This window comes from Punctularia strigosozonata (genome assembly GCF_000264995.1).
Source record: "Punctularia strigosozonata HHB-11173 SS5 unplaced genomic scaffold PUNSTscaffold_11, whole genome shotgun sequence".
NCBI classification, from domain to species: Eukaryota; Fungi; Basidiomycota; class Agaricomycetes; order Corticiales; family Punctulariaceae; genus Punctularia; species Punctularia strigosozonata.
Genome location: NW_006767443.1, coordinates 298,819 through 323,610, shown reverse-complemented (window position 1 = coordinate 323,610; position 24,792 = coordinate 298,819). Strand labels below are relative to the sequence as shown.

The 24,792-nt window shown below is 54.3% G+C and overlaps 10 protein-coding genes across 10 annotated transcripts; 5 read left to right on the top strand and 5 right to left on the bottom strand.

The window, feature by feature from the left end:
* Positions 1-5: 5 nt before the first annotated feature.
* Positions 6-1,407, top strand: PUNSTDRAFT_54339 (uncharacterized protein). Its single transcript, XM_007386456.1, has 4 exons — positions 6-523; positions 575-643; positions 708-1,000; positions 1,072-1,407. Exons 1-4 carry the CDS (start codon positions 269-271, stop codon positions 1,340-1,342), a joined length of 888 nt encoding a protein of 295 aa, XP_007386518.1. The 5' UTR covers positions 6-268; the 3' UTR covers positions 1,343-1,407.
* A 1,162-nt stretch (positions 1,408-2,569) lies between these two features.
* Positions 2,570-6,044, top strand: PUNSTDRAFT_127507 (uncharacterized protein; the record flags this gene model as incomplete). The annotated part of the gene is made up of 8 exons (XM_007386455.1): positions 2,570-3,101; positions 3,163-3,258; positions 3,315-3,456; positions 3,508-3,575; positions 3,622-3,875; positions 3,930-4,017; positions 4,075-4,741; positions 4,799-6,044. 8 exons carry the CDS (start codon positions 2,570-2,572, stop codon positions 6,042-6,044), a joined length of 3,093 nt encoding a protein of 1,030 aa, XP_007386517.1.
* A 149-nt stretch (positions 6,045-6,193) lies between these two features.
* PUNSTDRAFT_46321 (Bet v1-like protein) lies at positions 6,194-6,767 on the bottom strand (the record flags this gene model as incomplete). Its single annotated transcript, XM_007386454.1, has 3 exons — positions 6,194-6,270; positions 6,322-6,484; positions 6,549-6,767. The coding sequence occupies 3 exons, from the start codon at positions 6,765-6,767 to the stop codon at positions 6,194-6,196; spliced, it is 459 nt and encodes a 152-aa protein (XP_007386516.1).
* Positions 6,768-7,352: 585 nt separating this feature from the next.
* PUNSTDRAFT_106208 (NAD(P)-binding protein) lies at positions 7,353-8,993 on the top strand. Its single transcript, XM_007386453.1, has 6 exons — positions 7,353-7,827; positions 7,894-7,983; positions 8,040-8,107; positions 8,163-8,283; positions 8,343-8,591; positions 8,650-8,993. The coding sequence occupies exons 1-6, from the start codon at positions 7,375-7,377 to the stop codon at positions 8,794-8,796; spliced, it is 1,128 nt and encodes a 375-aa protein (XP_007386515.1). The 5' UTR covers positions 7,353-7,374; the 3' UTR covers positions 8,797-8,993.
* A 1,768-nt stretch (positions 8,994-10,761) lies between these two features.
* On the top strand, positions 10,762-11,549 carry PUNSTDRAFT_121975 (uncharacterized protein). The gene is made up of 2 exons (XM_007386452.1): positions 10,762-10,983; positions 11,043-11,549. Exons 1-2 carry the CDS (start codon positions 10,965-10,967, stop codon positions 11,471-11,473), a joined length of 450 nt encoding a protein of 149 aa, XP_007386514.1. The 5' UTR covers positions 10,762-10,964; the 3' UTR covers positions 11,474-11,549.
* A 953-nt stretch (positions 11,550-12,502) lies between these two features.
* PUNSTDRAFT_35191 (DNA ligase/mRNA capping enzyme) lies at positions 12,503-15,205 on the bottom strand (the record flags this gene model as incomplete). The annotated part of the gene is made up of 11 exons (XM_007386451.1): positions 12,503-12,751; positions 12,801-12,932; positions 12,984-13,109; positions 13,167-13,234; positions 13,289-13,382; positions 13,436-13,778; positions 13,848-13,941; positions 14,004-14,116; positions 14,169-14,404; positions 14,454-14,891; positions 14,942-15,205. Coding segments are annotated over 11 exons (2,157 nt in total), but the record flags the coding sequence as incomplete, so codon positions are not given.
* A 480-nt stretch (positions 15,206-15,685) lies between these two features.
* Positions 15,686-16,731, bottom strand: PUNSTDRAFT_90790 (uncharacterized protein). The gene is made up of 4 exons (XM_007386450.1): positions 16,531-16,731; positions 16,392-16,474; positions 15,933-16,340; positions 15,686-15,880 (listed from the first exon to the last, which is right to left on the bottom strand). Exons 1-4 carry the CDS (start codon positions 16,664-16,666, stop codon positions 15,851-15,853), a joined length of 657 nt encoding a protein of 218 aa, XP_007386512.1. The 5' UTR covers positions 16,667-16,731; the 3' UTR covers positions 15,686-15,850.
* Positions 16,732-16,815: 84 nt separating this feature from the next.
* PUNSTDRAFT_90785 (Brix-domain-containing protein) lies at positions 16,816-18,347 on the top strand (the record flags this gene model as incomplete). Its single annotated transcript, XM_007386449.1, has 6 exons — positions 16,816-16,968; positions 17,029-17,461; positions 17,522-17,604; positions 17,657-17,835; positions 17,891-18,212; positions 18,269-18,347. The coding sequence occupies 6 exons, from the start codon at positions 16,816-16,818 to the stop codon at positions 18,305-18,307; spliced, it is 1,209 nt and encodes a 402-aa protein (XP_007386511.1). The 3' UTR covers positions 18,308-18,347.
* Positions 18,348-18,381: 34 nt separating this feature from the next.
* PUNSTDRAFT_136836 (uncharacterized protein) lies at positions 18,382-19,660 on the bottom strand (the record flags this gene model as incomplete). Its single annotated transcript, XM_007386448.1, has 4 exons — positions 18,382-19,270; positions 19,323-19,403; positions 19,457-19,550; positions 19,600-19,660. 4 exons carry the CDS (start codon positions 19,658-19,660, stop codon positions 18,382-18,384), a joined length of 1,125 nt encoding a protein of 374 aa, XP_007386510.1.
* A 3,260-nt stretch (positions 19,661-22,920) lies between these two features.
* Positions 22,921-23,647, bottom strand: PUNSTDRAFT_136835 (uncharacterized protein; the record flags this gene model as incomplete). Its single annotated transcript, XM_007386447.1, has 4 exons — positions 22,921-22,990; positions 23,050-23,412; positions 23,466-23,546; positions 23,601-23,647. 4 exons carry the CDS (start codon positions 23,645-23,647, stop codon positions 22,921-22,923), a joined length of 561 nt encoding a protein of 186 aa, XP_007386509.1.
* Between the last annotated feature and the right edge of the window lie 1,145 nt (positions 23,648-24,792).

The window sequence follows — 24,792 nt, the reverse complement described above, 5'->3', positions numbered from 1 at the left end:
GGCAATTTGATGCTCAACCTGTGCACAACAGCTTTCCATCACGGTCAATGTAGGAGACCCTCATGTGCATCGCGACCTGCCTCTCAGGTGTTTAATACGCGATGATGCCTTCCGCACCGATCGCTGTCATTAGTGATGCCTTGGGTTCATGACCGGACATATAAGGGTCCCGTCGGGGACGGAGACCGGACTCTCGTTCTTTCCGTTCTGTCTGCTCCAGCTTCGTCTTTGGACGCATAGACGCATCTCTGTCCCGATGCGTTATTCCATGTTTCTATCGGCTGGCCTTCTGTTCGGCGTCCTCTCCCTTGCTTCAAATCCGGTCCTCGGCTGCACTACTCAGTCCCAACCGAACCCCATATTCCAGCAATATCTTACTACGCCCACCGGGACGAACAATGGCACCACGGTCATAATACCTATCGACCTTGCACTGGCTCGGAGTATAGTGCCTTCGCAATACCCCATCTTGACCCAAGCCTACCAGTCACTACTCCCAGATTTTCCTCAGGATAAGTATCCGGTACGCGTGTCAGATTACAGTGCATATCCCTGTCGCTTACTCTCACGATAGATGTACCTGCACTCCATCTTGGACCATGATATCAGGGAGCTAGGTATCAATCTCGTTCCGGATTTCACGGTATGGTACCATCTCAGCCTCTCCCGTCTCCCGGGTTGTCTCACGGATCGTTCCCTTCGCACAGCAAGCCGGTCTGCGCTTTCCCTTCGTCGACCGCCTGAACGACGGCACCAGCTCATTCGTCTGGGAGCTGCCCCTCCTCCTTTCGGTGAACCTCGTCGCGGTCCTCGGCTCCATCTCGGTCGACGAGACCCACGTCGGCTCCTTTGAGCCCTCATGCGATCCCTATGCCGCTGGGTCCGCCGCAGGAGAGACGTACTTTAGGGCGTGGAACGGCGTCGACCAGCTGCTGGGCAAGCAGCCCAGCTTCGCGGGCAACTTCACGCGTGTCGACAGCCAGCCATATCCCATCGGATTGTGAGCAACCCAAACCGCACGCGCTCGGACACACACACACCAAATACTGAGCCCTCGATCCTTTTGGCCAGCTACAAAAACATCACCAACCAGCCCCTCTTCGGCAGCGTCAGCACGACCACCTGCGACAACTTCATCACGCTGTTCAACAGCTCCGTCACCGCCGCGCCGTTCGCGCCGGTGCCGGTGAAGGGCACGCTCACGGTCCTCCCGCCGTTTTTCCCGACGGCGACGACGTTCACGGACGTGTTCGGGCTCCAGATGGACAACGCTTTCGTGGAGCACACCGGCGTCGAGTGCAGCGCGTTGAAGGGGTATTCGGGCACGGGACCCGGCGACTGATAGTCCTGTTATGTAATAGGTACTACGATAGCATCTTCCGCAATAATCACTGCGTCTCAGACTCCCTGAAGAGGATGGTCTCGCGATGCCCCGGTGCTCACGCACGGGGCTCACGAACTTCGCGAGGTCTGCCAGGGCGCGCTGGGGAACTAACCCGGCATTATCGGTCAGGCCTGTGCACAATCTGGCAAAAGTCAGAACCCCGGCGTTACGCTTGCATATGACTCACGAGAAGTGACATCGTTGCTGAAGTGCGCGGTCCATTCCACGAAGGTCGAGCCCGCTTGTGCGCCGGACGAGGTGCGCCGGACGAGATGCGCCAGCAACGGACGGTCTACAGATCGGCCATGAACGTCACCGGCGGGTTGACGTCGATGACGCTCCAAGTAACGAAGTGGTTGACGTTCTGTGGACCACGCGCCAAATGTCAGCAACGAAGAGGATCGAGCGCGAGACGGTACTCGACCGAATGTTCCTCGAGTTTGACTTGCAGCGTGTATCCCAGCTTGAACTTCCATTTGGTCACGGACGGCTCGGCCTTGATCCTCTCCGCGTTTTCGAGTGCGCTCCACCACGTGGCGAAACAGCGGAGGTCGAGCAGTTACCAGACCTTGGAGAGAGGCGCAGGGATGATCGCGGATTGCGGGCGGTGGTGGAAGTGGGGATCTTGGAGATCATTCGTGCTCGTGTGGAATGGGCAGTCCGTTGCTCAATCTTGCGTGAAGAAATCAACGCCTATACCTCTCTTTCTGAATGCCTGAATCTTCGAGCGTCCGTGGCTCTCGCAGCCGTGGTGAGACCGCAGACGTCGTACGGTTTCGCAAATAGGCCATGCTGTCCTTTCGCCGGTGTGGCGAGACCGACGAACTGATATGACACAGCGGCATGGAGGTATCGATGTTTCCTCGCTTGAGGATGCGGGAGTTTCAAGTCCGAGCTATTGTCATTCAGTCGCAGTCCGTTCCGCTCGACGCGCTCGTAAAGCCGTGTTGGTACTCTCCGGTTAAAGAAACCAAAGTATGCATTGTAACACGAGAGCATGTAGCTCCATGGAAATGTACAGTGAGTGCTCTCGGAGTCAAGCAGCAGTTCAGGTCAAGTCAAGGTCCAACGACGCGACCTTCGAGTTCGCGTCGCGACCACGCGTGAACGCGTAAGCACGTGGGTGAACACAGCATCCCCGGAGACTCGAGTCTGCAGTGGCCTTCATCTTAGCGTCGCTCTTTCATGTCGTTACGACCTCCAAAAAGACCCCCTGGAGACTCTCCACCAGCTGCATCCCGCAAGAAGAAAGCCAAAAAAGTCAAGTTTGAGCATATTGGTGGTCCTGGTCGTGCTGCGCCCACCCCTGTTGCCAAGCCCGATGTCTTCTCTTCACAAGCAGGCCCTTCAACTCGCTGCAGCGCCAGTACAAGCGCCGACGCGATATACATCCATACCGCTCCAGATACCAATGCTAGAGCGTCCTCTGTAGAGTCGCTAGCCTCAGATGGACCAGCTAATGATGAGCAGCACGAGACTTGGGATCGTGAAGTGGACGCAGAGCTGGCGAACTACGCCCACTTTGGGCTGCGTAAAGGGACGCCGCTGGAGGGGCTCTCGCAGCTGATGGTCCTTCAAGCCATTGTCAAAGCAGGCGGGACGAGACACTTCGCGGATGGGGAGACATCCAAGTTTCTCGCTGAACGACCTGATGTTGCTGCATTACTGTCAAAGTCGTGGTTGGAGGACAAGGGATACAGAGCTGTTCGTCAACATGGTGACTCCATAAATGACTCTCCAGAGCGATTAGACATTTATCATACATATTGCCCATACAGAGGCAATACGATTTAATGCACCACCCGTTGTGAGCGTAGCGAACACTCCAGGGCTGAAGTCAGAACTCCGTCAATATCGTGATGCTAGCATAAAGGGTACGTGGAAGTGCGGGAAACGCGGCTATAGATTTGCAACTATTGGAGTTCTTCAGTTACCGAAATCTCATGGAAGGAAGACTACGTTGGCGATGCGCATATTGCGCTCCGTAAACATATCGCCAAGTATTGGGGGAAAGAGGGTGTCTATGCACCATACTGTTCTATCGTACAGTCCAGTGGCTGCGGTAAGAGCAGGTACGCATACGTCACTTCAAGATCGTCGGTTTTGACAATTCCCGGGTCTAGATGCGCCGATCAATTTGCGAAGACCCATTTCTGCATCCCCATGAACCTCCGCATTCCTACTGCCTCGGGTACGTCCTTATTCTCCGATGTCAACGTCGAACTAAGTGTATGCAGGTTTTCCGGCTTCCGATGACGTCCTGTATACCTTCTTCGAGGGCATGAAGCCGCTATCTGCGCATCGAATGTTCATCCACAATTCTGCATTCCTGGTTGCACTCTTTCAGGCCTGCACCCGGACGTTACGAGAGGAACCAAGAGGCGAACACGCCTCCTGGTTTTACGACAAGATGACGGAAGGACAAAGTATGACGTCCCATAACGCTTTCCGCAGGAACTTCTACGAGAGAGTTGTTGGGGTAGCCAGAAAGGTTACTGAGAGTGATTTGCATGCAGTATATCCAATCATTAATGTCTCCCTGTAGCTCGTGGGCGATTACGATAGGCTAGCCATGGTTTCCGGGGCATCCGCATCTAAAGATCGTGCCCGGTCCCCGATTGCACAGTTTGGAGGTAAGCATCGGAGTGAGTTTATCATTCAAGGCAGCTAACACTTGCTTCATTCTGCAGTCACTGTGATCGAGGCTGCAAAGCAGCTTTGCGCTGAACTGGCCAATGATGACGAACCACCGACAAGCCCCACCAAGCCACAGAAGGTTACGAAGCCAGGCAGCAAAGCTGGAGCGTCAAAGAAGCAACGACTACCCCGGGTCATCCTGATCTTCGATGAAGCTCATACTCTAACAGAAAATGCCAAGTCGGCCGCAGTGCCCCGTCCGTCGCTCTCCAACTCGACGGGACGCGCTCCAAATACCACCCCCTCTACTTTCCAGTCCAACGTCATATCAAAGGGCAAGGGCAAGGGCCCGGCATTAGCAGCACCTCCCGCTCCTTCCCAGATGCAGCCGGGCGACGAAGAGGCTGAACTACGCCGCGACGCGGAGGCGTTCGGCTACGATGCCACTAACGTATCCCCATTCTCTCAGCTTCGCAGAGTCCTGCGGTCTCTTCGACATCAGCCGATATTTGCCTTGTTCCTATCGACCACGGGCAAGATCACCCAGTTTACTTCGCCCAAGGAGTCCGATCCCTCCAAGAGGGTCATGGAAGGAGGTCTAAGGCTCATTCCTCCGTTTTGTGCGATCGGTTTCGATCAACTGGCATCCCCATGGCCCGAACCGCTGACCCTCGCGGCCGTCTCGGACATCGGGTATCAAGCTCGGCTGGGCCGACCAATGTGAGCCATCGCGACAGTCGTTGAGTAGAAAGTCGTTCAACCCGTTGCACGCCCCAGGTTTGCTGCGAGATATATCGCAGCCCAGGCTAAGGGCGTCTCCGAATACGAGCGCCGGATCATCCAGGACGACCTTGTCAGGTTCGCCGCAGAGAAGATTCTCCGGGCAGACATCGATCGGATCGATAATATCCGGTGGGAGCAGCAACTCGCGTGCTTGGCTTGGAGAGTTCCGATCCAGTTCATGTCATCCACGCCCACGGCGCAGGAGATGGACCAGGTGGCGAACCACATGCGCGTCTGTATATCCATCGATGAGACCTTTCGCCGGATGTTCACTCTCAACCCGTCTGAGCCGGTGCTTTCGGAAGGTGCGCGGAAGATCATGTCGTTTACGGGGTTCAAGCCCCACGTAGCGCTTTCAAACGTCTTGCACGGCTTCTCGGTCCATCAAGGCGATCGAGGGGAGCTGCTCGGACTGCTGCTCCTCATCTTGGCCAGGGACCAGGCGGTCGTCGATCACGCGGAGATGGTCCCTCGTCCGGTCTTCGGCGTCGTTCCATTTCTTCAGCAGCTCTTCAGGATTCCCGAGAATAGCAAGAAACGGCTCGACAACTTGCTCAAAGCGCTCCCTTCGGTGTACCGCGTGGAGGAGGACAAGAAGCGGCCGCTGGGCGAGGCGTTCAAGGACGTCCTGCTGCACTTCAACCACTTCATCAAGCGCGAATCGCAGAATCGTCTAACTCCTGACATGCTCGAGTGTTTCATTGCGCGGAACGCCGCGTTCATGGGGGCAACCGGCCAAGCAGGAGTAGATGCCGGCCTCGTCACCGTGAAGGGCACTAAGGACACGACGATCAAACCGTCCAACATGGGGCTCGTCCTATTCCAATTCAAGCTCGATACGCATTATACCGCCACGGTGCAGGAAGAGATCTTCGAGTCTATGGACCCCTTCGCGCTGGGCTTCATGAAGAAGGACCAGCAGATCGAGGTGCCCATCATCCGCATCGTGTTCGCGTTCGCGAGCAAGGTCGACTCCATCCAGTGCGTTAAGACGCAGAAAGAGGGAAGCGTCACCTGCTACGATATATGGGTGTCCGGTCTGTCCGCGAAGGTATTCTCCCCGATCGAGCCCGCGGACGAGGAAAGCTGGAAATCGCTCCGGCAGGTGTCGTACGGCTGGCAGAAGAAGTATCATCACGACGATTCGGACACGTCCACGCTGATGAAGAACATGAATCCGCTGGGCGATAACGGGATGGCCTTTCGGTCGTTCAGGTATAAGGGCGCAAAGCGCAAATGAAGAGACCAATAGAAATACGACCATCATGATCCCCCATCTATATAAGGATTTCAACATATATTCCATTGTCTTGATGTACACGCGGTATAAGTACAAAATGTACCCGGAGATATTGTACACGTTTTGCGCGGTATCGGCTACAGCTTCGTTCACTTGCGCTTCGTGGCGGCGGCCGCCAGATCTGCCAGAGCCTCCTGCCGCTTGAACCTGGCGTCCTCGATGACACCTGGGAGACTTGAACATCTTGGCCTGCTTCAGAGGGAAAATAGCACATTACCTGCGTCAGCATCGCTGCTGAAGTTGGCCGTCCACTGAACAAACGTCGAGCCCGCGTGCGCGCCCGATGTCACAGGCCAGCACCGGATGGTAGACACGACAGAGGAGTACGTCAGCGCCGGGTTTGCGGCGATGGCGCTGTAGGTGATGTAGTGGTCGATGCTCTGGTGATTGCGGAAAGTCGTTCAGCAAAGCAAATAGCCATGGACATGGAGCGGATCAGCTCACTGAATGAGCCTCTTGCTTGATGTCCAGGACGGTTCCGTCCTTGAACGTCCACCGGTATATATCCGTCTCCTCGGACGTGCCCTTGACATGGTCGGATTTATCGAGCCGAGTCCAGAATTCAGGGAACGAGGGCAGTTTGATGAGATGCCAGACGGCAGAGAGGGGGGCGGAGATCACAGCGGATTCGCTGACGGATGTGGATGTCGGGATGGATGACATGGCCGAATTTCTATGCAGAGCGCTTGCGGTTTCGTGCCGTGTAAGTGCAAAGACGATGGGCAAGTGCTACTGAGAGGATGGATGAAGTTCAACGTCTTGTACCAGACGTTGAGAGGCGCGTACGTCATTGGAATGCCATAGACGTTCGGGGAAACGCTGTTACGAGTATGGAAACCCTATGGCCGTCAGGACCTCTCGAAGGATGTAATTGATCCTGTTGCCAACGTCTTCGTCCTTGACTTTCATGAGCCAATACAGTTAGCGGAGCGGTACCTACGTCTAAGCCTCCACATTGCGCAGGCATGCGTCACGGCCGATGTTCGTTCTGGGTCGAACGGTATTGGTTAGGAAACGTAGGATCATGGTGTGTTGAGATCTGGGCATTGCCTCCACGCGCCAGGGTCGCTATGAGGGGCGTATGCCGCCCGCGCGCATTGTAATTTCGATGAGGTGAAAGTGCGACATCGACGCGGGACCGTGACAGGCAGAGCGCGTATCATGCGATGACGTCAACATCGATGACCTATGTTCCATGCAGTTCACCAAGGACCTCTAAACGCAAGTACAATCCTCGCAAGTCCAGGAGCTTTTGGCTGCAATACATGCCATGAATACCCTCGGGATTACACGCCCATTCTCAACATCGTGTCGCGTCCTAGCTAACAGAGCCATCGTCTACTCTGCGAACGGCGAGCCGTCCTCCGTGCTTGGGACGACCACATTCCCAACCCTGCCTTCGCCTCCGCCCGGCGCGGTCAACGTCCGCTTCCGACTGTCTCCCATCAACCCTGCTGATGTGAACGTCGTCGAAGGCAAGTATCCTGCAAAGCCGGCGCCTTCCGCACTTTCGAAGGAGGGCTCGCCGGTATTCGTAGGAGGAAACGAGGGATTGGCGGAAGTGAGCAGCGTGGGCCAGGGCGTGACGGGCTTGAGTGTGGGCGATTGGGTCGTGATGAACAAGCCGCAGAGCGGGACATGGACGAGTTCGGCGACAGCGAGGGAGGGAGACGTGCTGAAAATTCCGAAGACGATATCGGAGGTGCACGCGGCTACGCTGACGGTGCGCTGGTTTTTGCCACCTTGCGGATCGCTCGACACACTCATGACGCCCTGCGAATCCGGACAGGTCAACCCGCCTACGGCCCTGTGCATGCTCACGGATTTCGTGGACTTGCAACCCGGCGATTGGGTGATACAGAATGCGGCAAACAGCGCAGTATGTTTTCCTTCAATCCATCTCCGACTGTCGTTTGATAGCGCAACGAGCTCTAGGTCGGGCAAAGCGTCATTCAAATCGCTGCAAGCAAGGGTATTAATACCTTGAACTTTATCCGTGCCCGGTAGGACGAGCCTTCCCCTTCGTCCTACTGCACTGCCAATAATAACACTCCATAGATCGGACCTTGATTCTACTAAAGAGTGGCTCAAGGAAATGGGCGCCACGCACGTCTTCACGTATGATGACGTCCAGGATAAAACACAGTTCGCCTCCATCAAGAAGCTCGTTGCGGAAAAGGTCCTCACATCTATTCTCTCTCCGCGTTCGTTCATCGCCTTACACCGAATCGTTGACAGAAGCCACGCCTGCTACTGAACGCTACCTGTGACCCGACTCTCGGCCGCCTCGCGGGGCTCCTCGATAAGGGCGGTCACCTCGTCACATACGGCGCTATGGCAAAGCAACCGTTCTCGGTCCCTCCGGGTTTGTTCATCTTCAACAAGTTGACGTGCCACGGGTTCTGGATGAGCACCTGGGCCAATGAAAAGGGCAAGGACAAATCGCAGCTGCTATTGGACATCGTCAAACTGGTCGAGCAGGGAAAGGTGTGTATGTAACCAGGAGTAACCATGCGCAGCGCTGAAGTATGGATTCGTGGTTCAGTTACGAGAACCGGAGCACGAGATAATCACCCTGCGGAAGAACGACGGGGACGATCAGTTGAGCAACGAGGTGCGCGAAATCTTTGCGAAGATGAAAGAGGGCCAAGGAAAGAAGGTGCTATTGCGGATCGAAGAGCCTGATGATTAGCCTCGAATTCGATTGTTGTGCAACTGGAATACTACGCTGCCTGCGGTCCACGGATCTTGGAAAAAGCATACGCTGACCAGCTGGATCTATCTGCTTCAAGCTGCGGTCTCTCTGTCTTCTCTCTAAAGTTCATGTGGCCGATTCAGAAAGGCTTGATGATGCTGGGTACTTGCAGAACGACGAGTGGCAATGCTAGACTCACCTATGACTTCTCTTGTGCTCAGTTCCTTCTGGCCGTTGTTCTGGCACACATGTTATCCAGCAAGTTCGCACAATCCAGCCCCCTTTGCTCGACGCGACAGCGGTGAGTGGGGATGGGCAACGCCCAGCCAAAAATTCGACTCCGACATAACTTCCCACGCATAGCACTGCCATGACAATGAAGGGTACCGGACAAAGTGTCTTGTCCGACCAGGTTATGCAGTCAACCATGCCAGCTGACGTCTAGAATGGTAGAGAGACTACCGCTTAAATTTGATTCTTGAGAGAATGTTGAGAATAGAATTTCTTTCTTTGTCCTCGGAGGAGTATAAACTAACATCAGCACCGATTAAATGGGCCAAAATGGACCAAAAATAAAATTCTATCCTCAACATATTCTCTATTGGCATCCCAAAGAATATTCTAGAAGGGTTGTGCAATTTTAGAACCTTTGTGGAAGGTACAGCACTTTATGCAAGAAGAACTCTTTTTGCGGGAGTTTGAGCATCGCGAGTTCAGCACAGCCACATCACGGTGCTCTGTAGGAGGGAGCACGTAGTTTGCAGGAACCAATGGAGTTCAAAATTGATAAGATAGTAAGATATGTCATTTTGTTTATTTTGTAGAGCTTTGCCGAATTTATGACTTGGGAGAAAGGTCGAGGAATGGGGATGGACACCCAACAACGTGCACATCAAGTAGATGTGTGGCAGTGTAACCGTGGGATTGGCTACGCCTACTTCGTAGGCGTTGCCCAACCCCACGGTGAGCGAGAGACGTATGCCCCCTCCGCGGTCACATGATCGTTCGCGGCTTTACTTCCTCTTCCTCCCTTCCGCGCGGATGTAGGATAGGGGGCCATGGAAATCCTCTTAAACGCGTGTTTCGATCCAACCTATGTCTCTCACAGGTTAACCTCTAGCCTTCACGAGCCTCACAGTCTTTACTCGACGCACATCGCGCTCGACCTACGCTCGTTTACTCGCACTCTACCACGACTGCCATGACTTTCGCCGCTGTAATCTCCTTCGGCTCCCGCCTGGTCACCTTCTTCAAGAATGTCATCTGCCTCGTGTCTCCGAAAGACGACGTCGAGGAGTATGACGAAGAAGCCCAGATCGGAATCCAATGCAACGATATCTCGACGAGTGCTACGCCTGTCGTATCGCAACCTCCCATGTCCATCGAACCCCAGGCCATGCCTGGGTATATGACCAACGACAAGACCGAGAGCGACGTAAGCATGTACCTCATTGTGAGCGTGGACGTGCCTGATCAAGAGCGACCTGCAGGCAGAGAGCGCTTCCAAGCGCAGCACCCGCATCTCGGCGATCATCGAGCAGCTCGACCACACATTCGGATCCACGGATAAGGATCTTCAGAGTCTCGAGGAGGGACGCACCGCGCGTCTCTCCGCCATCATCGCCCAGCTCGACCTCACCCCAAAACACGACACCGACATGATTCCGCTTGCAGACCGCGATGCCGAGTTCAAGACCAACGCGGTTACGGTTTGCGAGGATGAGCAGATGCCGCCCATCGCAGATCGAATCCGTGCGTCGATGCTCGTAGCGTGGACCAAGATCGGAGAACGACCCGTGTTCGTCCAGGGGGAGGAGATCTGGTGCAACAGACGCAGCTTCCCCGACATGAGCGATGACGAAGACTGCGTCGAGATCACCAGCGAAGAAATGTCGACCCCCGAGTGAGTATCTCATGGCTGTGTCCCTCTCGCCCGATCTCACTTTTCTTCAGGTCGCCCTCGATGGCTGCGCCTCTCCAAGCCGGATCAGAGCGCTCCATCTGCATTCTGTGCCACGATCCCTCGTGCACAAAGCCCTTCGCTGCCGCGTCGCCGCCGATCTACCGTGATATGGACTCAGGCGATAAAGAATCGTACCAGAACGTTGTCGAGGCAACGAGCCAGCCCGTGCCCGTGCCGGCCGCGAGCTCTGACCAGTTCGGCGATGGACTGGCAAAAGCAGAGTGAGCATCTCATCGCATCTCTCTCCATCTCAGGCTTATCTGACGCGCTCGCCGGCCAGCTCGCACATCGAGCTTCCACGCTCGCCCTTCGGGGACAAGACCAACTTGCCCCGTTTCGCTGCATCGCAGCCCCGCCCCGCGCTTATCGCGGACCAGGAGAACGAAAGCCCCCACGCGTCTTCCTCGCGGCGTTCGTCGCGCCACCTTCAAGGCCGCAAATCGCATCGGAGGCACCGCTCGACGGTGTCCGCTTTCACGCAACTGTAGTCGCGCAGCGGCGCTCGAGATGGGCTATGGCGCCCGAAGAAATTTCAGAATGATGGAACGGAATGGATCGGACATGGTTTCGGATTTGGGATCGGATTGGATATGGATTCTGGATCGTTTTATGCCTCTCGCCTCGTCACGGTCATCGAGTATCCCGGCTTCTGGACAGCTTCACGCCTCATATACCCCAGCATCGTATACCCCCCACACCAAAGCAACATAAAAAAGTAGTGTAGGCCTTACATAAAAGCGACATAAGACAAGGTAGTGTAGCCAATACCAAACATCGTATAGCATCCAATCTTCGAAGTGCGACGTAGCGAGAAATGGGGGGGCGAAGTATTTCATTCGCCCTAGAAAACGATCTAGTCGTTACGAGTTGCCGCTCAGCGTGCTATAGAGTACACGGGGATAGCATTGTGGCTCGGTAAAACAGGTGCGTGCATAGGAATAAACACATAAATAGTCGATAACGTTAACGAAATTCGCACGAAGACAGTTGATTGAGCCGCTGGATATCGTGCTTGAACTGCGAGATGGCACGGATGGCCGATGGAAGGTCGAGGACGACGATGGGCTTGCGCGAACCTGCGTCTAGTGAGAGGCTCCTCTGCTTGTGCCTCAGCAATGTGCAGGCCGCTTCCAAGGTTGGCTCGTCGTCCACGAAGATAACGCCCGCTTCTGCCCAACCGCAGGAGCGTGTGGCAGGAATCCCGCCGACCATAGTCGCCTGCCACCCACATCCAATGAAGAAAGCCTCAAGTCCGTGAATGTGATTGCCGACGGGGACGAACGTTCTGGTAGGAGGACACCACTCCGGTCGAGGTAAGGCAGGTGACCTTGCAAACCAGACCAGCGACTTGTTCAACAGGTTCATCAGTGGCCATAGAGCTGTCGCTGCTTCCGTGTTGGCGCCCCCACTTGAGGCCTTAGCTGGCGTGGGAGGTGTTGGATACGGTGCAATCGCTATCGGTTCGCTCTTGCGCTTCCCTGCTTCTCTATCCGCTGACAATAAACAGAATATGCTCGCTGAGCCTGAGGCTGCAGGTGGAGGTGGCGCGGAAGCGAGCAGTGTAAGATGGGTCCCTGCGTCGAAATGATCATCTAGCTGCAGACCGGTAGCAGGAGTCGATAATGCCGACGTAAAATTGGTCACCGAGCCCAAAGCCCTTACGGGCTTTTGCCGATGTCCGGCCGGAGTAGGCTTCGAATGGATGGTCTCCTCATATGCCTTGGACCGCTTGACCCGCTTGTCGGCTAATGCAAATTTCTCTTCCCAAGCTTGCTCGGACGCCTTCTTTCTCTTCGGACACCTGACGCTCGGGGAAGCCGTCTTGTTCCACGTCTTTTTGCACCAATCATCGATGTCTTTGAGGGACCGGTCGCGCCCTACGCTCTCGTGCGCGATTTTGTTCAGTTCTTGCAGGGTAAGGCATTCCGACGCCGAACGTTCCGAGGTGCGATAGAACTTAGTAAGACGCGGGAAGCGCAGTTCGTAGAACTGCATCGGAGGAGTGAGTGAAAACGGGCGAAAGAGGAAATGCGAATACCTTGGATGATGGCGCTTTTGTGAATCCAGCACCATACAGCTCTACGAGCAAAGGTACGCGGAGGAGTACGTTGGGTTTCACTAGGCCGGAGAACATGGTGAGAGTGTACGTAAGACGGGGATGAGAATGTTTCTGATTCGGGAATTAGATAGCGCCACTAACACCGTTACGGCTTCGACGAACCGATAGATCTGCCTGATACATTACGGGGTCGGAGCTCTTGATCAAGAAGTTCAATTCTTCTAACTGTTCGCGACTCAAGCCGTAGGATACGGTGAAGAAGACTTCAAAGTGAGGGAGGACATCAGACTGCGTCGAGATGCAAGTTAATGCCTGCGGAGTATTATGGATTCCTGGACGATCTACATTTCGTTGGCATCCGACGGTGTTGGAAACTGCGCCGACGTAGAACGTTGTGAAAGTCTCTGGAGCAACTGGAAGAGTGTTGATCCAAAGGACAGACGAATGGAGGAGGAACAGGTGCATACCTCTCAATTCACGGGCCCGGTCCTTATCCCACCCTGCTCCCACGATGACCAGATCGACACAATCGCCGTATCCCGGGATGTAATCCTTCTTCAACTGCGTCCTACTCGTGAACATCGTGCTTGAAGCAGCAAATGCTTCGCTCCTACCTTAACCCAGGGCGAAGACCAACTGTTGTACGCTCCGTTATCGGCTTTCAGTACAAGGCCTTCCTGATGAGCAGCGATGGCCCGCGCGAATATGCTCGCGAGCTGCTCCCCCTCCGCCTCGCACGGACGTCCCTTCGCCTTGTCGGACACATGGATACATTCCCGTCCAGCAAGCATGGAATGGCCTTGTCGAACGATCACGATATCTTCTAGAGTGGCGCGACGTTCGGCGTAGGAGCGTTGCAAGAGGAATACAGAATCAATCATCAGGACGTCGAAGAAGACGAGCGCCAGGTGTCGATTGCCTCCGTCTGATGCGTTAGAGATCAGCGAGCATTGACTTCTGTTTGGGTGGTGGCGAACGTGTCAGCCAGGGATGACGTATCGATGACTTGGGTGAGAGGTGATTCACGCTTCATCTTGGACAACAGTTGAACGACCAAATGATCGCTGGCCGCGCACATTATCTGCTGTGCTACTGATCAAACTCCGGATACGCCAGAATTCTGGGGGTCAAGAGTCAGTATGAGTACACTCATCGACGGGTGGGTCGGAGGAGCGAACATACCATCGATTCCTCCCAGAACATCCGAATATGCGACTATCTCTGCATCCAGTATGATGTTATCCTTGAATCTCGGTGACGAACCCGAGCCTATGCCGAGGGCCTCTAAGATTATTCTGACGTTTTAAATCATCAAAATGAGCGCTCGGAATGCGGGCTGCAACTCACGGATGCAGAGCGATCCGATCCCTCGTTGAATCGCGCATGCTCTTGCTGAAGATCTTGATCTCCCACTCCAGTGACTCCGACTGATGGACGGAGGGGAGTATCCTGCGTTGTACGTGAATTTGCGCCCGCTCACCGTCATACTTGACTTCAGCCCAGATTTTCTTTGGTGCAATGCTGCTGCGGAAAAGCTGTTGAAGGGCGTGACGGCAGGATGTACCTTTCACCGATTTCGGGATCTGTATAGGTGATCAGCTGAATACTTCTGCCCACTTCTAGCAACTTCACCTGGATAGGAAGTCCGAAGACCGGCGTACAAGCTAGGTCGCCCTCGTCAAATGCATGGGCAGCTTCTTCTAAATTGGCTCTCGACGCGTATATCTTCAACATCCGCCCACTCGGATCCCACACTTTCATCGCGATTTCTCGTGTCAGGATACTGAGCGCATTGCTCTTGTAATCTCTCAAAGCCACCGTGGTATGTGTTTCTGGCAGAGGATAGAGAAGAGGTCGCAGGTCCTTAAGAATGATCTGAGTGAGGAATGCCGCATCGAGTGCAGGAATGTCGCGAAAGAGGTCCGAGAGAATGGCAGAACGCGTGCGGCGGGGAGACGGGGAGTGTGCGGTCCGAACACAGTCAGCGGACCATGCTGAGGTCGTGGCTAGCTCGTCAAGCAAAGCGTCAACTTCAGCGATTGATACAGCCCATATACGTCCATCAATATCCTGTACTGAGGGTAAGTTTTCGCAGGGAACGATGGATCATAGGATCATACCGGGGACGCCGGATCCAATACCCTCTTCACCTCCTCCCCCAGGCATCCGGACGCGTTCGACGCGTTCCAGGCACGTAATCGGGCACCTCTACCACCGGGTTGGTCTGAGACGCCGAGTATTGTGACGAGATGACGTGCTAAACGCGTCTCTTGCAAGTCGTACTTCCGGCGGGCATCATCCTCGGGAAACAGGAGTTTGAACACGGCAGCCGTCGTGCCCTTGGGCAAAGGGTGGAATCTGCGATTTAAATCTGCAACCCATCTAGTCAGGGTGTCGCGTGGTGTATTGTGCCTTGAACGGGTCGACTGCTTGTTCGAAGATTTTTGGGCGCGTATGGAGGAGATCTCGCGCAAGAGGGAGACGAAACTGGGACTGTAAGCGCGTTACAGTGTACTTTGCCTGTTCACGTACAATGAGAACGGTATCGGTACAGCTTCAGAGCCCATGAAATATGTCACAGAATATGTACAGCGTCCCGTTCAACAGAGGCCTGCAGAGATGAAGAGACGAAGAGCTCCCGTGTGGCGTTCCGCGCGTGAGACATTGTCAGCTTTGCGCTGCCGGCCACATGGACAGCAAGTGCCACCAACTGGGGCGAACTTTCATCGTTACAATAATGCGCTGCGACCGGTCCTTATTGGACAATATAACGCTGTGTAGCACAGTCCTGAAACGCCTGTTTCATGTCCGTCAGGAAGACAAAATCTGCCGTTGTCATAGCTGACTGTAAGCTTTTGACTGGTGCGAAGATCGAGACTGTATCCACCGCCAGGGCTCGAGAGACTGCCGCCGCAGAGAAACGAGCCCCGGGAACACCATCCATAAATACAGCTGTGCTTCGATTAATGTATGAGGATACATGACCGTCCGGATGCCCGTACGCGGAAGACGAAAGTCGAGCTCATCGATCATCGGACCTTTCTGTCTTCGAAGAATCGCTGGGTGAAAGATTAGACCAAACAGTGATGCAAGATGGACGTCAATACTTACTCTCAGATGCGTTAACTGCCAGAAGCACGTCGCGACCAGGACGATGATCTGTATGAGGCTGTACCAGACTGCCTTGGAATTCGTGGCTTCGCTGAGATTCCTGAAGTCCGCCTCTCGCTCACGCTGGTATTGTTGTTCGCGGCGTATATCCTCCAGCTTCTGGTTCAGGTCCCGAACCTTGGATGCGAGTTCTGAGATATGGCCCCGGTCGTGATCAACGTCGGGCTTGGTGGAACCGACGACGACATCAAGGTACATTCGAATGTGGGTACTGCTGAACCATCCGGAGCCATTGGGGTCATTGGTAGAGAGGCAGATGGAATGGTCGCCCGACTCGTGTGATGTAAAGGTGAAGCGACCTTCTGAGGGGCCATTCGTACGAACGACCTCATGTCCGCTGTCCATTTCCTGTGGAGTACGTCAGGTCGCAGCCATCAACGAGAGCCGCAGGGGACGCACCGCAACCTGAACGAGGATGTTCAGTTTATCGTTAACGAAATACTTCTTCTCGTCATCAGACCACTCTAAGGCCTTATAGTGACCTATACATCGTCTAAGCTCAATCATGTACGCTTTCCATCGCGAACGTCATACATACCTTCCACCACGGTGTCTGTTGGTAGTTCCTCGATGAAACACCGCTTCTCGTTGGCGTCGAGATAGAAGTGAAGGGCATTGACTGCACTGGAGAACAGCAAGAAGCAGGCTAGAATCTTCTGACATAACCGCGCCATGATAGTGTACGACGCAGGCTCAGCCTCGCCGTTGTCGTGGACGTCGTGGAAGGGCCGCTACGCCGTGCACGGCACGTGCTAATTCCGAAATTTCGAAGGCGCCGGTCTTTATCCTCGCCTTGACTGATCTCATTCTTCCTCCATCCAATATGCCACCGGAACGAACTATGCCATCATCCATTAAGAACAAAATCAAGCGTGAGGAGGTCGCGCGCAAAGCCAAACGGACCAAGAGGCAGGATAAACTCCAAAAGCGCCTGGAGAGGGCGAAGATCGAAGCAAAGGATCCAGCGGTAAAAAGGGTATATTCTTTGTGATAGACTTGCTTGATGTCTGCATTATGAACACGGATACTTCTTTAGAAACGGCTTGAAGAGAATGTTCCCCGCACGCTGGACAACACCCGTGAATACGACCCTAGCTTCTTGACCGCAAATCCAGCCTCCTCCTCTTCGGCTCAACCCGACGCGGGACCTTCAAACACTCAACAAGATGGGGCCCTTGAAGGAACACATATACCGGAGAACGATGCCGACTTCGCCAATGACCCCTTTGCCTCTTACTTTACGGCTGCGGACCCCACGAAGCCTCCAAAAGTCCTTGTAACTACCTCGCCTCGTGCAACAAGGGCGAGCTATGAATTCTGCGAAGAACTGTGCGCTATCTTCCCCGGGTCAGAATTTGTGAGGCGCAACAAGAAGAGCCGTGGCTTCGAGATGGGAAGAATCGCTGGATGGGCGGCGGGCAGAGGTTACGGCGCGCTGATGGTCGTAAACGAGGATATGAAAAAGCCCAGTTAGTTCTTTGCCATGATTATAATCCCACCCTACAGGTCATTGAATGGCTTTGTCACAGATGCCATCACCATCGTGCACTTACCTGAGGGACCGACGGCGTATTTCAAGCTCACCTCAATCCAGCTATCGAAGCAGATTCATGTTTGTTCCGTACTTTCGTTCTACTATTTAATCGCTCACATACGACGCTCAGGGGCATGCGCGTGCCACCGCACATTACCCGGAACTGGTCTTGAATGGCTTCGTTACTCGTCTAGGTCATGCGGTTGGGCGAATGTTTCAGACGCTTTTCCCTCCACTCCCAGAATTTCAGGGCCGGCAAGTAGTAACGTTGCATAATCAACGCGATTTTCTATTCTTCAGGAGACACCGGTACATGATTTTTATATATGATTATCGGACGCTACTAATACAGTCCACGTTCAAGGTATGCCTTCCGCTCAACTGAGAAAGTGGCGCTTCAGGAGATCGGTCCTCGATTCACCTTGAAGTTACGTTCGCTGCGCAAGGGGCTGCCCGCTGTCCAAAACCTCGGCGTTCCGCCGAAACCGCTGGAGTTCGACAACGGTGAGGTCGATGATGAGGAGCAGGCGGAGGCTGAGCGGGATCAGCGCGATGGTGAAAGCGGAGGAGACAATGCCCAAGACGACGTGGACGTCGGAGCGGATCCGTTGGGAGAAAAGGAAAAGGAAAAAAGAGGGAAGGCGTCCGTGGCTCCGACGCAGGACGAATACCAGTGGATGTGGAAGGCAAGAGAGCGCTGCCTCCACATCGACGGCTTTGCTAATACTATGAACTTGACCAGCCGGAATTGGAGACGACGCGACGAACGTTCTTTTTGTGATGACGATTATATGTTTGAGAGATGTGGAATCAGATGCAGCTTCTTCGATCATTGACGCGCGTGCCTAGCGTGACTTAACGACGGAAGGGACGGCCGAATCCTTCGACCTTGACCCACGGCGGCGGGGGAGGCGGAATGTACTGACGAGCGCGCGAAATCTCTGCGGGGACCACCGGAACTTCGGGGCGTTGATACGTATGGCAGAACTGCGGGATTACGTGGCAGGGCTGGTAGCTATCAAATCTGCGTGGCTTCCGCCAGTCGTCGGCTGGCATGCGGGGGACTAGGGATTGCGGCGGCGGCAGGTCGGACTCGACCATCGCTCGGAAGGCATTGAACGATGGAAGGGTCACCTTCGGAACGTCGGCCGCTGCTCCAGAGATACGAGAGCTGCTCGTTGGGGTCGAATGTTGGTACGTCTCGACCTCGAACGATGCACTCATCTCCGAGTCGCTGTCGCTGGAATCACCAAAGCAGGAGAATCCACTCGACGCATGCTTCGCGTCGTCCTCATCGTAGTCGCATAACGTGAGGCTGGCCAAGGACTCCTCGTCGAACGACGGGCTCATCATATGGTGAAGTTTGTTGCGCTCGACAGCAGCGTTTGATACCGGCTGCGCGCTTTTCTTGCCGGCTGCGCGAACCGGCACGTCCTGGGCCCGGATATCGTCGGTGTTCCAGATGCACGGTATGAGGGACGGAGTGCCCTTGCTTTTTGGCCTGAGGAAGGCCACTTGCGCAGCACGCACTTCTGCCCATGTAGCCGGTTGTCGGACGTACGAAGCGGTAAGGCCCCTTTTCTGGGCCTCCTTCGCCGGGTGCATGAGAATCCGACCCATCGCTCTGTAAAGGTCGAAGGGTTTGAACTTATGGCGAGTAGTGGAATGACGGAAGTGCGTAGACGGGTCAAGGGCAAGGGCGGGGCATCCAGGTACGAGGCAATGGTATATGACATCGCGCTTACTGAAATACGAGTGGTCAGGAGGGCTCGCAGGGAAACACATGTCATACGCACTGTGCCGTGTTGATGTGATGGTCCAAGTTCGATTTCTGCAAGGTACTGTGACCGCAACCCACCGCGGGGCACATCCGTAAGCTACGTGCGTTCAGTCAAGCCCGGTTTTATTTCTCAATAACCAGAGTACTCACTGCGCGCCGGGGTTATGTGTCATCAGGTGCCGATCCAGATCCTGGTGTCTTGACACCGTCCTCGTGCAGCCGGGGAAGGTGCATCTTACGCGACCTGAGCGATCCTCAGTCAAACTACCAATCTCTATGCAGATAGAACTCACTAGTCGACTGTTTCTTGGGAGCAGACTGAGGTTCACGAAGATGACGGTGACAGGTACCCATGGCTGGGAGCGAGGTCAGCGCACGGTTCTTTGCGCAAAAAAGCGGGGCTTATGAAGGCCTATCCAGCTTGAACCCGGGCGATTTAAAAGCCACAAAAGGGTGCCATTTTGGGCCATATGCATGCGAGACGTGGACCCACAACTCGGAGTGGGTTCATTCCTTCAACTTGTCGGAGGGGATAACGCGAGGTGCAGATGTACACCAGGGTGAAGCGATTGAAACAGGAATATACGATAGGGGTAATTCTATCATATCTTCTTAATCCAGTAATTCTCACTGCCACGGCCCGGTAGGAAACAAGCCTGCACGCAGCTCGCCTTGCGTCGGAGGTTGGCTAGCCGTTCAGCGGAGCTTGAGCGTTTTTGACTTCGTCAAATGACAATACCCCTCTTACAACGTAAACCCTCCCGTTCTGGCCATCGCTTCGAATATGCCGGGTGTGTTGTCTCCTCTTGTTACGGCGGCACGACAGCTGCTTTTAGTAATTAATCCTTCGAGAACACCGTAGATCACAGCCAGGCGGTGGATACGTGTACGAGAACTTGACAACGATCGGGGTGCTCCAGAATCGCTACGACCATCATCGACGAAGGGCAGCTTCGAGGTCCTTCAAATTTCTCCGCCGAGCTCCTGCAGCCAGGGGTAAGTCGCTATTTCGCGAGTCGCGCTGATCTGAACGACTTCCCTGCACTCACGCTTCTTCGGTTTTCAGAAGAAGACTCGCTTAAGCAAATTGGTCCCTCGACGACGTGAGTCCGGGTAGGAACTACCACAGTTAGTAATATCAGGGAAAGATCCGGCCTCTGTGATGATATAGGTACCTCGCGGAATCACCCGCAGTTGGGCTGGAGCCGTCCTCGTGTATCTGGTTCGATCATGCGAAATCATCCAGAACTCGACGTTGCCCGATGGCACTCGCATACGGCTCCGTATTGGGATACATTCCCCCCGCCGTGCTGTATAGCTCGTATATCGGCTTGCCGATGCTGTCAGCAGAAGCAGGAGGTCGGATTCCGGTACTAGACCTCCGGAAGGCACGTGTAGCGACCAACCGAGGCTCCGGGAAATTGTACACCCCTCGAACGAGCTCAAGCCCCAATCGGTCGCCCATTGTGTCATCCTGTTGTGAGCCAGATCAAGATCGATCCTCCGGAACCTTTGAATCTGTGGCAGTGGGCATTTGGAGTTGGTGTGAATTTGTCCTCCCTATTATTCTGATCAAGAGCTTATGGTCTTTCCAAAAGGTGACGCTATTACACCCGGCGCATGTCCATTGCCGGCTACGGCGAACATGCCAGCGGCAAGGAAGACGACGTTGACGCTATCCGAATGAGCGTCACAGTCGCTGACGGTGTCTCCCGACGCGCGGCCTGGACGGACGCTGTATCGGACCTGAATTTCATGGCGTTGATACCTCTCCTACGCCTGAAGCCCTGGAACGGCGGCTGATCTCCGCAGTAATCTAATGGCCACAGCAACAACAAATCAAGACGGCACGATCTACCGAGGATCCGCCGTGGAGGCCACTGTTCGATCTCGAGTCGTTAGTGGCATGGACGAACACGAACTCAGTGTTGGCTCATATAGGTGTGCTGGCTCGTAGCGCTTGTTGTATCGTCATCTTGCGTACCCCTTCCTTCAGCAACGTCGACCGTCCGTCCTTGGCTTGTTCAACTCCTGCTACGGACCACGGCACCGCTAACTTAGCACTCATCCATGCGGATCCATGCGCAACTGAGGTTTACGTAGCGATTGCAAGCCCGCCTCCCGATGATCGTCGACGGATGTAGGCAAAAACTTTGAAGCCGTTCATGTATTCTGCGCCTGACATTGCTAGTCCGTCTGACTCATTCTCAACGGCAGATGTTGACGAATCTTTGAACGACTCGAACCAGAACACCGCCGTATACCGCAAGAAGACTTCCGAATTTCGAACGTTATGCATAGTCGTGTGACGGGATGTACCACAGTCTTCAATTGAAAATCCCCAACGGTCCCCTGGATCATGCAGTACTGGTGCCCGTATCTCTGTTATTAGCGTAGTCACCGCATTAATGTCCATTTGTGCAGTGACCCCAAGCATAAGTTTGAGCAGTCCGAGATCGGCTGGTGCTGAATGGCCTAAAGATGTTTGCTCCGGTGCGAAAAAGATGATCGTCATCCACTCTCAACACGATCCCTGGACTGCGTATTGCCGCACGAACCCATCAGATCCGTCGTGCATCCGCCTGGATGCACAATACCGGCGCTGGACCGCGAGGCCTCCGCTCGAAGCTCGAAGCTGGCTTCAATCCATCGACACTGCGCGACGCTACAGCCTGGAATCGAATCATGGCCAGTCGCGCATACAGCATGCGCAGTTTACAGAGATATCCTGCTACTATGTGTATTTGCTGTGTAGGTTTTCGATCTCAGGCACATGGTGAGTCGTGACTTAGTATTAGACTGCAAGCCGATGCTCCGGGTCCAACTAGTATTACTTGGAAGTTTATCCTAGCGAGTCAGACAAACATCCAATCACATTTTACGTCTGATGGACAATGCGTCCTGTTAAGAGCAACGATACATAACGACATGTCGATAATGCTCTGGATAAGTAACGTCGTCGCGCGCTGACGCCACGTGTCTCGACTCGTGGGCGCTTGACGGGGCGCTTGAGCTTGAGCTCAGTCTCTCTTATCGGACTTATCCATGCTGGCTACGTGTCGTCGTGTACCGCTGTACTGCTCGAAGATGAGGTAGTAACACCTCTGCGAACGAGATTTACAGTCCTCTCTTCCTGGCTCATTCGAAGGCGTGTCCGGCTCATCCCGGATGGGCTTGCCTCATAACCTCGACCAGGCGATCGCGTATTTCAAGCGCAGAGGCCTTCAAGAAAGGACGGGCGCACATCAAGATATAAAGGAGCAGATTGTATTCCTTCTCCTCATACACAGACGGGGCAACTACTCAGCTTGTTCGTCACAGATGCGACGATCGCAGTCGAGCAGTCCATATCCGATGTCCATCAGGCCGCTTCGCGAACAACGTGAAAACCACCGTCGGCGATGTGTCTATAACCTGGACAAGGCAGATCGTCAACAACGAGACCTCATCAGCATGAAACACATGTCACTTACGGAAAAGGCGAGTTAACGACAAGTTTCAGGGACGCAAGTAATGCAAAGGGATGGCATCATGGGCATAGTGGCGGGGTGACAGGCGATGCTTGATCGAGGTGTGGTGTGTCAGTGAGCACGGCGGCGGCTCTGATTCAGGGTCTATGCTGGCTTCAAACTCGCGGAAGGATGGGAGTCGGTCCTGTTGAGGTATGGTTGATTGATTTTTATCCTGGTTGGATGAATCATCAAACATACTAGGTTCACCATACTTGGCCAGCAAGAACGTACATTTTTTTTTCTTCGCTCCGTCCCGCACTTGCGAGGTCGGCTTCGGGTATACCCTGCTGCTCCTGGATTCGTGCTGTGTTGCGCGGAAGTTTGCCCTGTTTTTCGAGTGCCGTTGTCTTCTGCGCCTCGGCCACCTGCTCCTGTGACGCCTTGCGGCATTCATAGGACGGCGGTATGCCGGCTTTGAAGGCATTCGGCACGATCTCGTAAGCGGGGTGCTTCATTCTGGTCATGCCCATCGCCTTGTAGAGGTGTGATGGCTTGAATGCGTGCACGCCTTTGCAGTGACGACCAAAATCCGAGGATTCCCTATCGAAGTTGTTGCATCCGGGAACAAGGCACCATAGAGGAGCATATGGGCAGCTGACGGCTGATCAGCAGCAGTGGTAGGAGGAAGCGGGCAATTTGACACGTACTGCATTCTTCTTTCATGGCTGACGAGATTATACGACCATATTGTGCTGAATTCGCAGTCAGGATATGAACAATGCTCGAGGCTACGTTTGCATGCGTCAGGCGGTGTTTGCTGTCGTTAACCGGCGAATCCTCACCCTTGCTGAAGGCCGTGAACCTCCATGTGCTGGACAAGTTCGTTCATACTCGAGAGACGTTGTCCATCCGCATTTATCGCATCGCACCTGTCGTATCAGACACGTCAACTCGAGCCTAGGAGTTACGAGCTCAGAAACGCGTGTACCCACTGTTTGCTCATTCCCCATACAGCGAGCCGCACAAAAGAAGAGCTTCGGATGATAATCCAGCCGCGAGGTGAGGGATGAGTTGTCTCTGCAGTACAGCTAGCTGACAGTAGTGAGCAGGAAATTAAGATCAACCCGGAGGATTCTCGAGTAGCGACGCCGGTCGCGTCCGAACATGGCACAAAGATATGGATCCACGCTGTCGGACCTCGTGCAGTTGAGCCGGGGTTTCTTGAACGGCTGGCGACGACGTCTGACTTGATTCCTCGTTCGGCGGAGGCATTGGCTCAAAAATATCGCATTTCAGTGAGGTGAGCCGGCTCATCGAGGGACGCCAATAAGTGACTGAATCCCTGTTCTGGTTAGCACTAGTTCATGGGAGTGTGGTAAACCTTCTACCACAACCGAGTGGCTAGACCCTCGAGTCATGCTACCTGATAACCTCCGCTGTCCGTGGTTCGCGAAGAGTATAGCCATTACGAAGCGAAGGAGACGCTGCCGTCTGAAAAGCTGCGTTTCGATAGAAGACAATAGACCATGTAATATTCGGGTCGCCAATCCGTCGATGCGACAATGAGCAATTGGTCTGCGGGGGATGGATAGGGGTGCGCAATCGTTGTATCTAGGCGAATATTCCTAACGTCCGTTTCAGGTCTGTAGCTATCATGCCATGTTGCTGTTTTCTTCCGCAAGCTTCGCAATATAACAGCCGCTCTTTCAGCGCGACGTTGTCAAAAAACCGACAATAGAAATTCAAGAATAAGGGCCTCTCGCGTCGCGTGTATTGGCGTGTTGATCGAACGGCCGAGCCGGATCGTCCCAACCCTGCGATCAGCCAGCCCCTTCGCCGCGCTTCGGCGCCGGAACGCGCGGTGCCTCTACCCAAATAAGTAAAAGTACGGACATCGCGTCAGTGACCTTACTCCGATACGTTCTCCTCGCTCAAATTCATTCGATGCGCAGGTTTCGAAGATATGCACCGAGGACAAACCAGCCTCTCACGCCCTCGCATAGCAGCCGACTTACTGGTTCTGGAAGAGTTGGA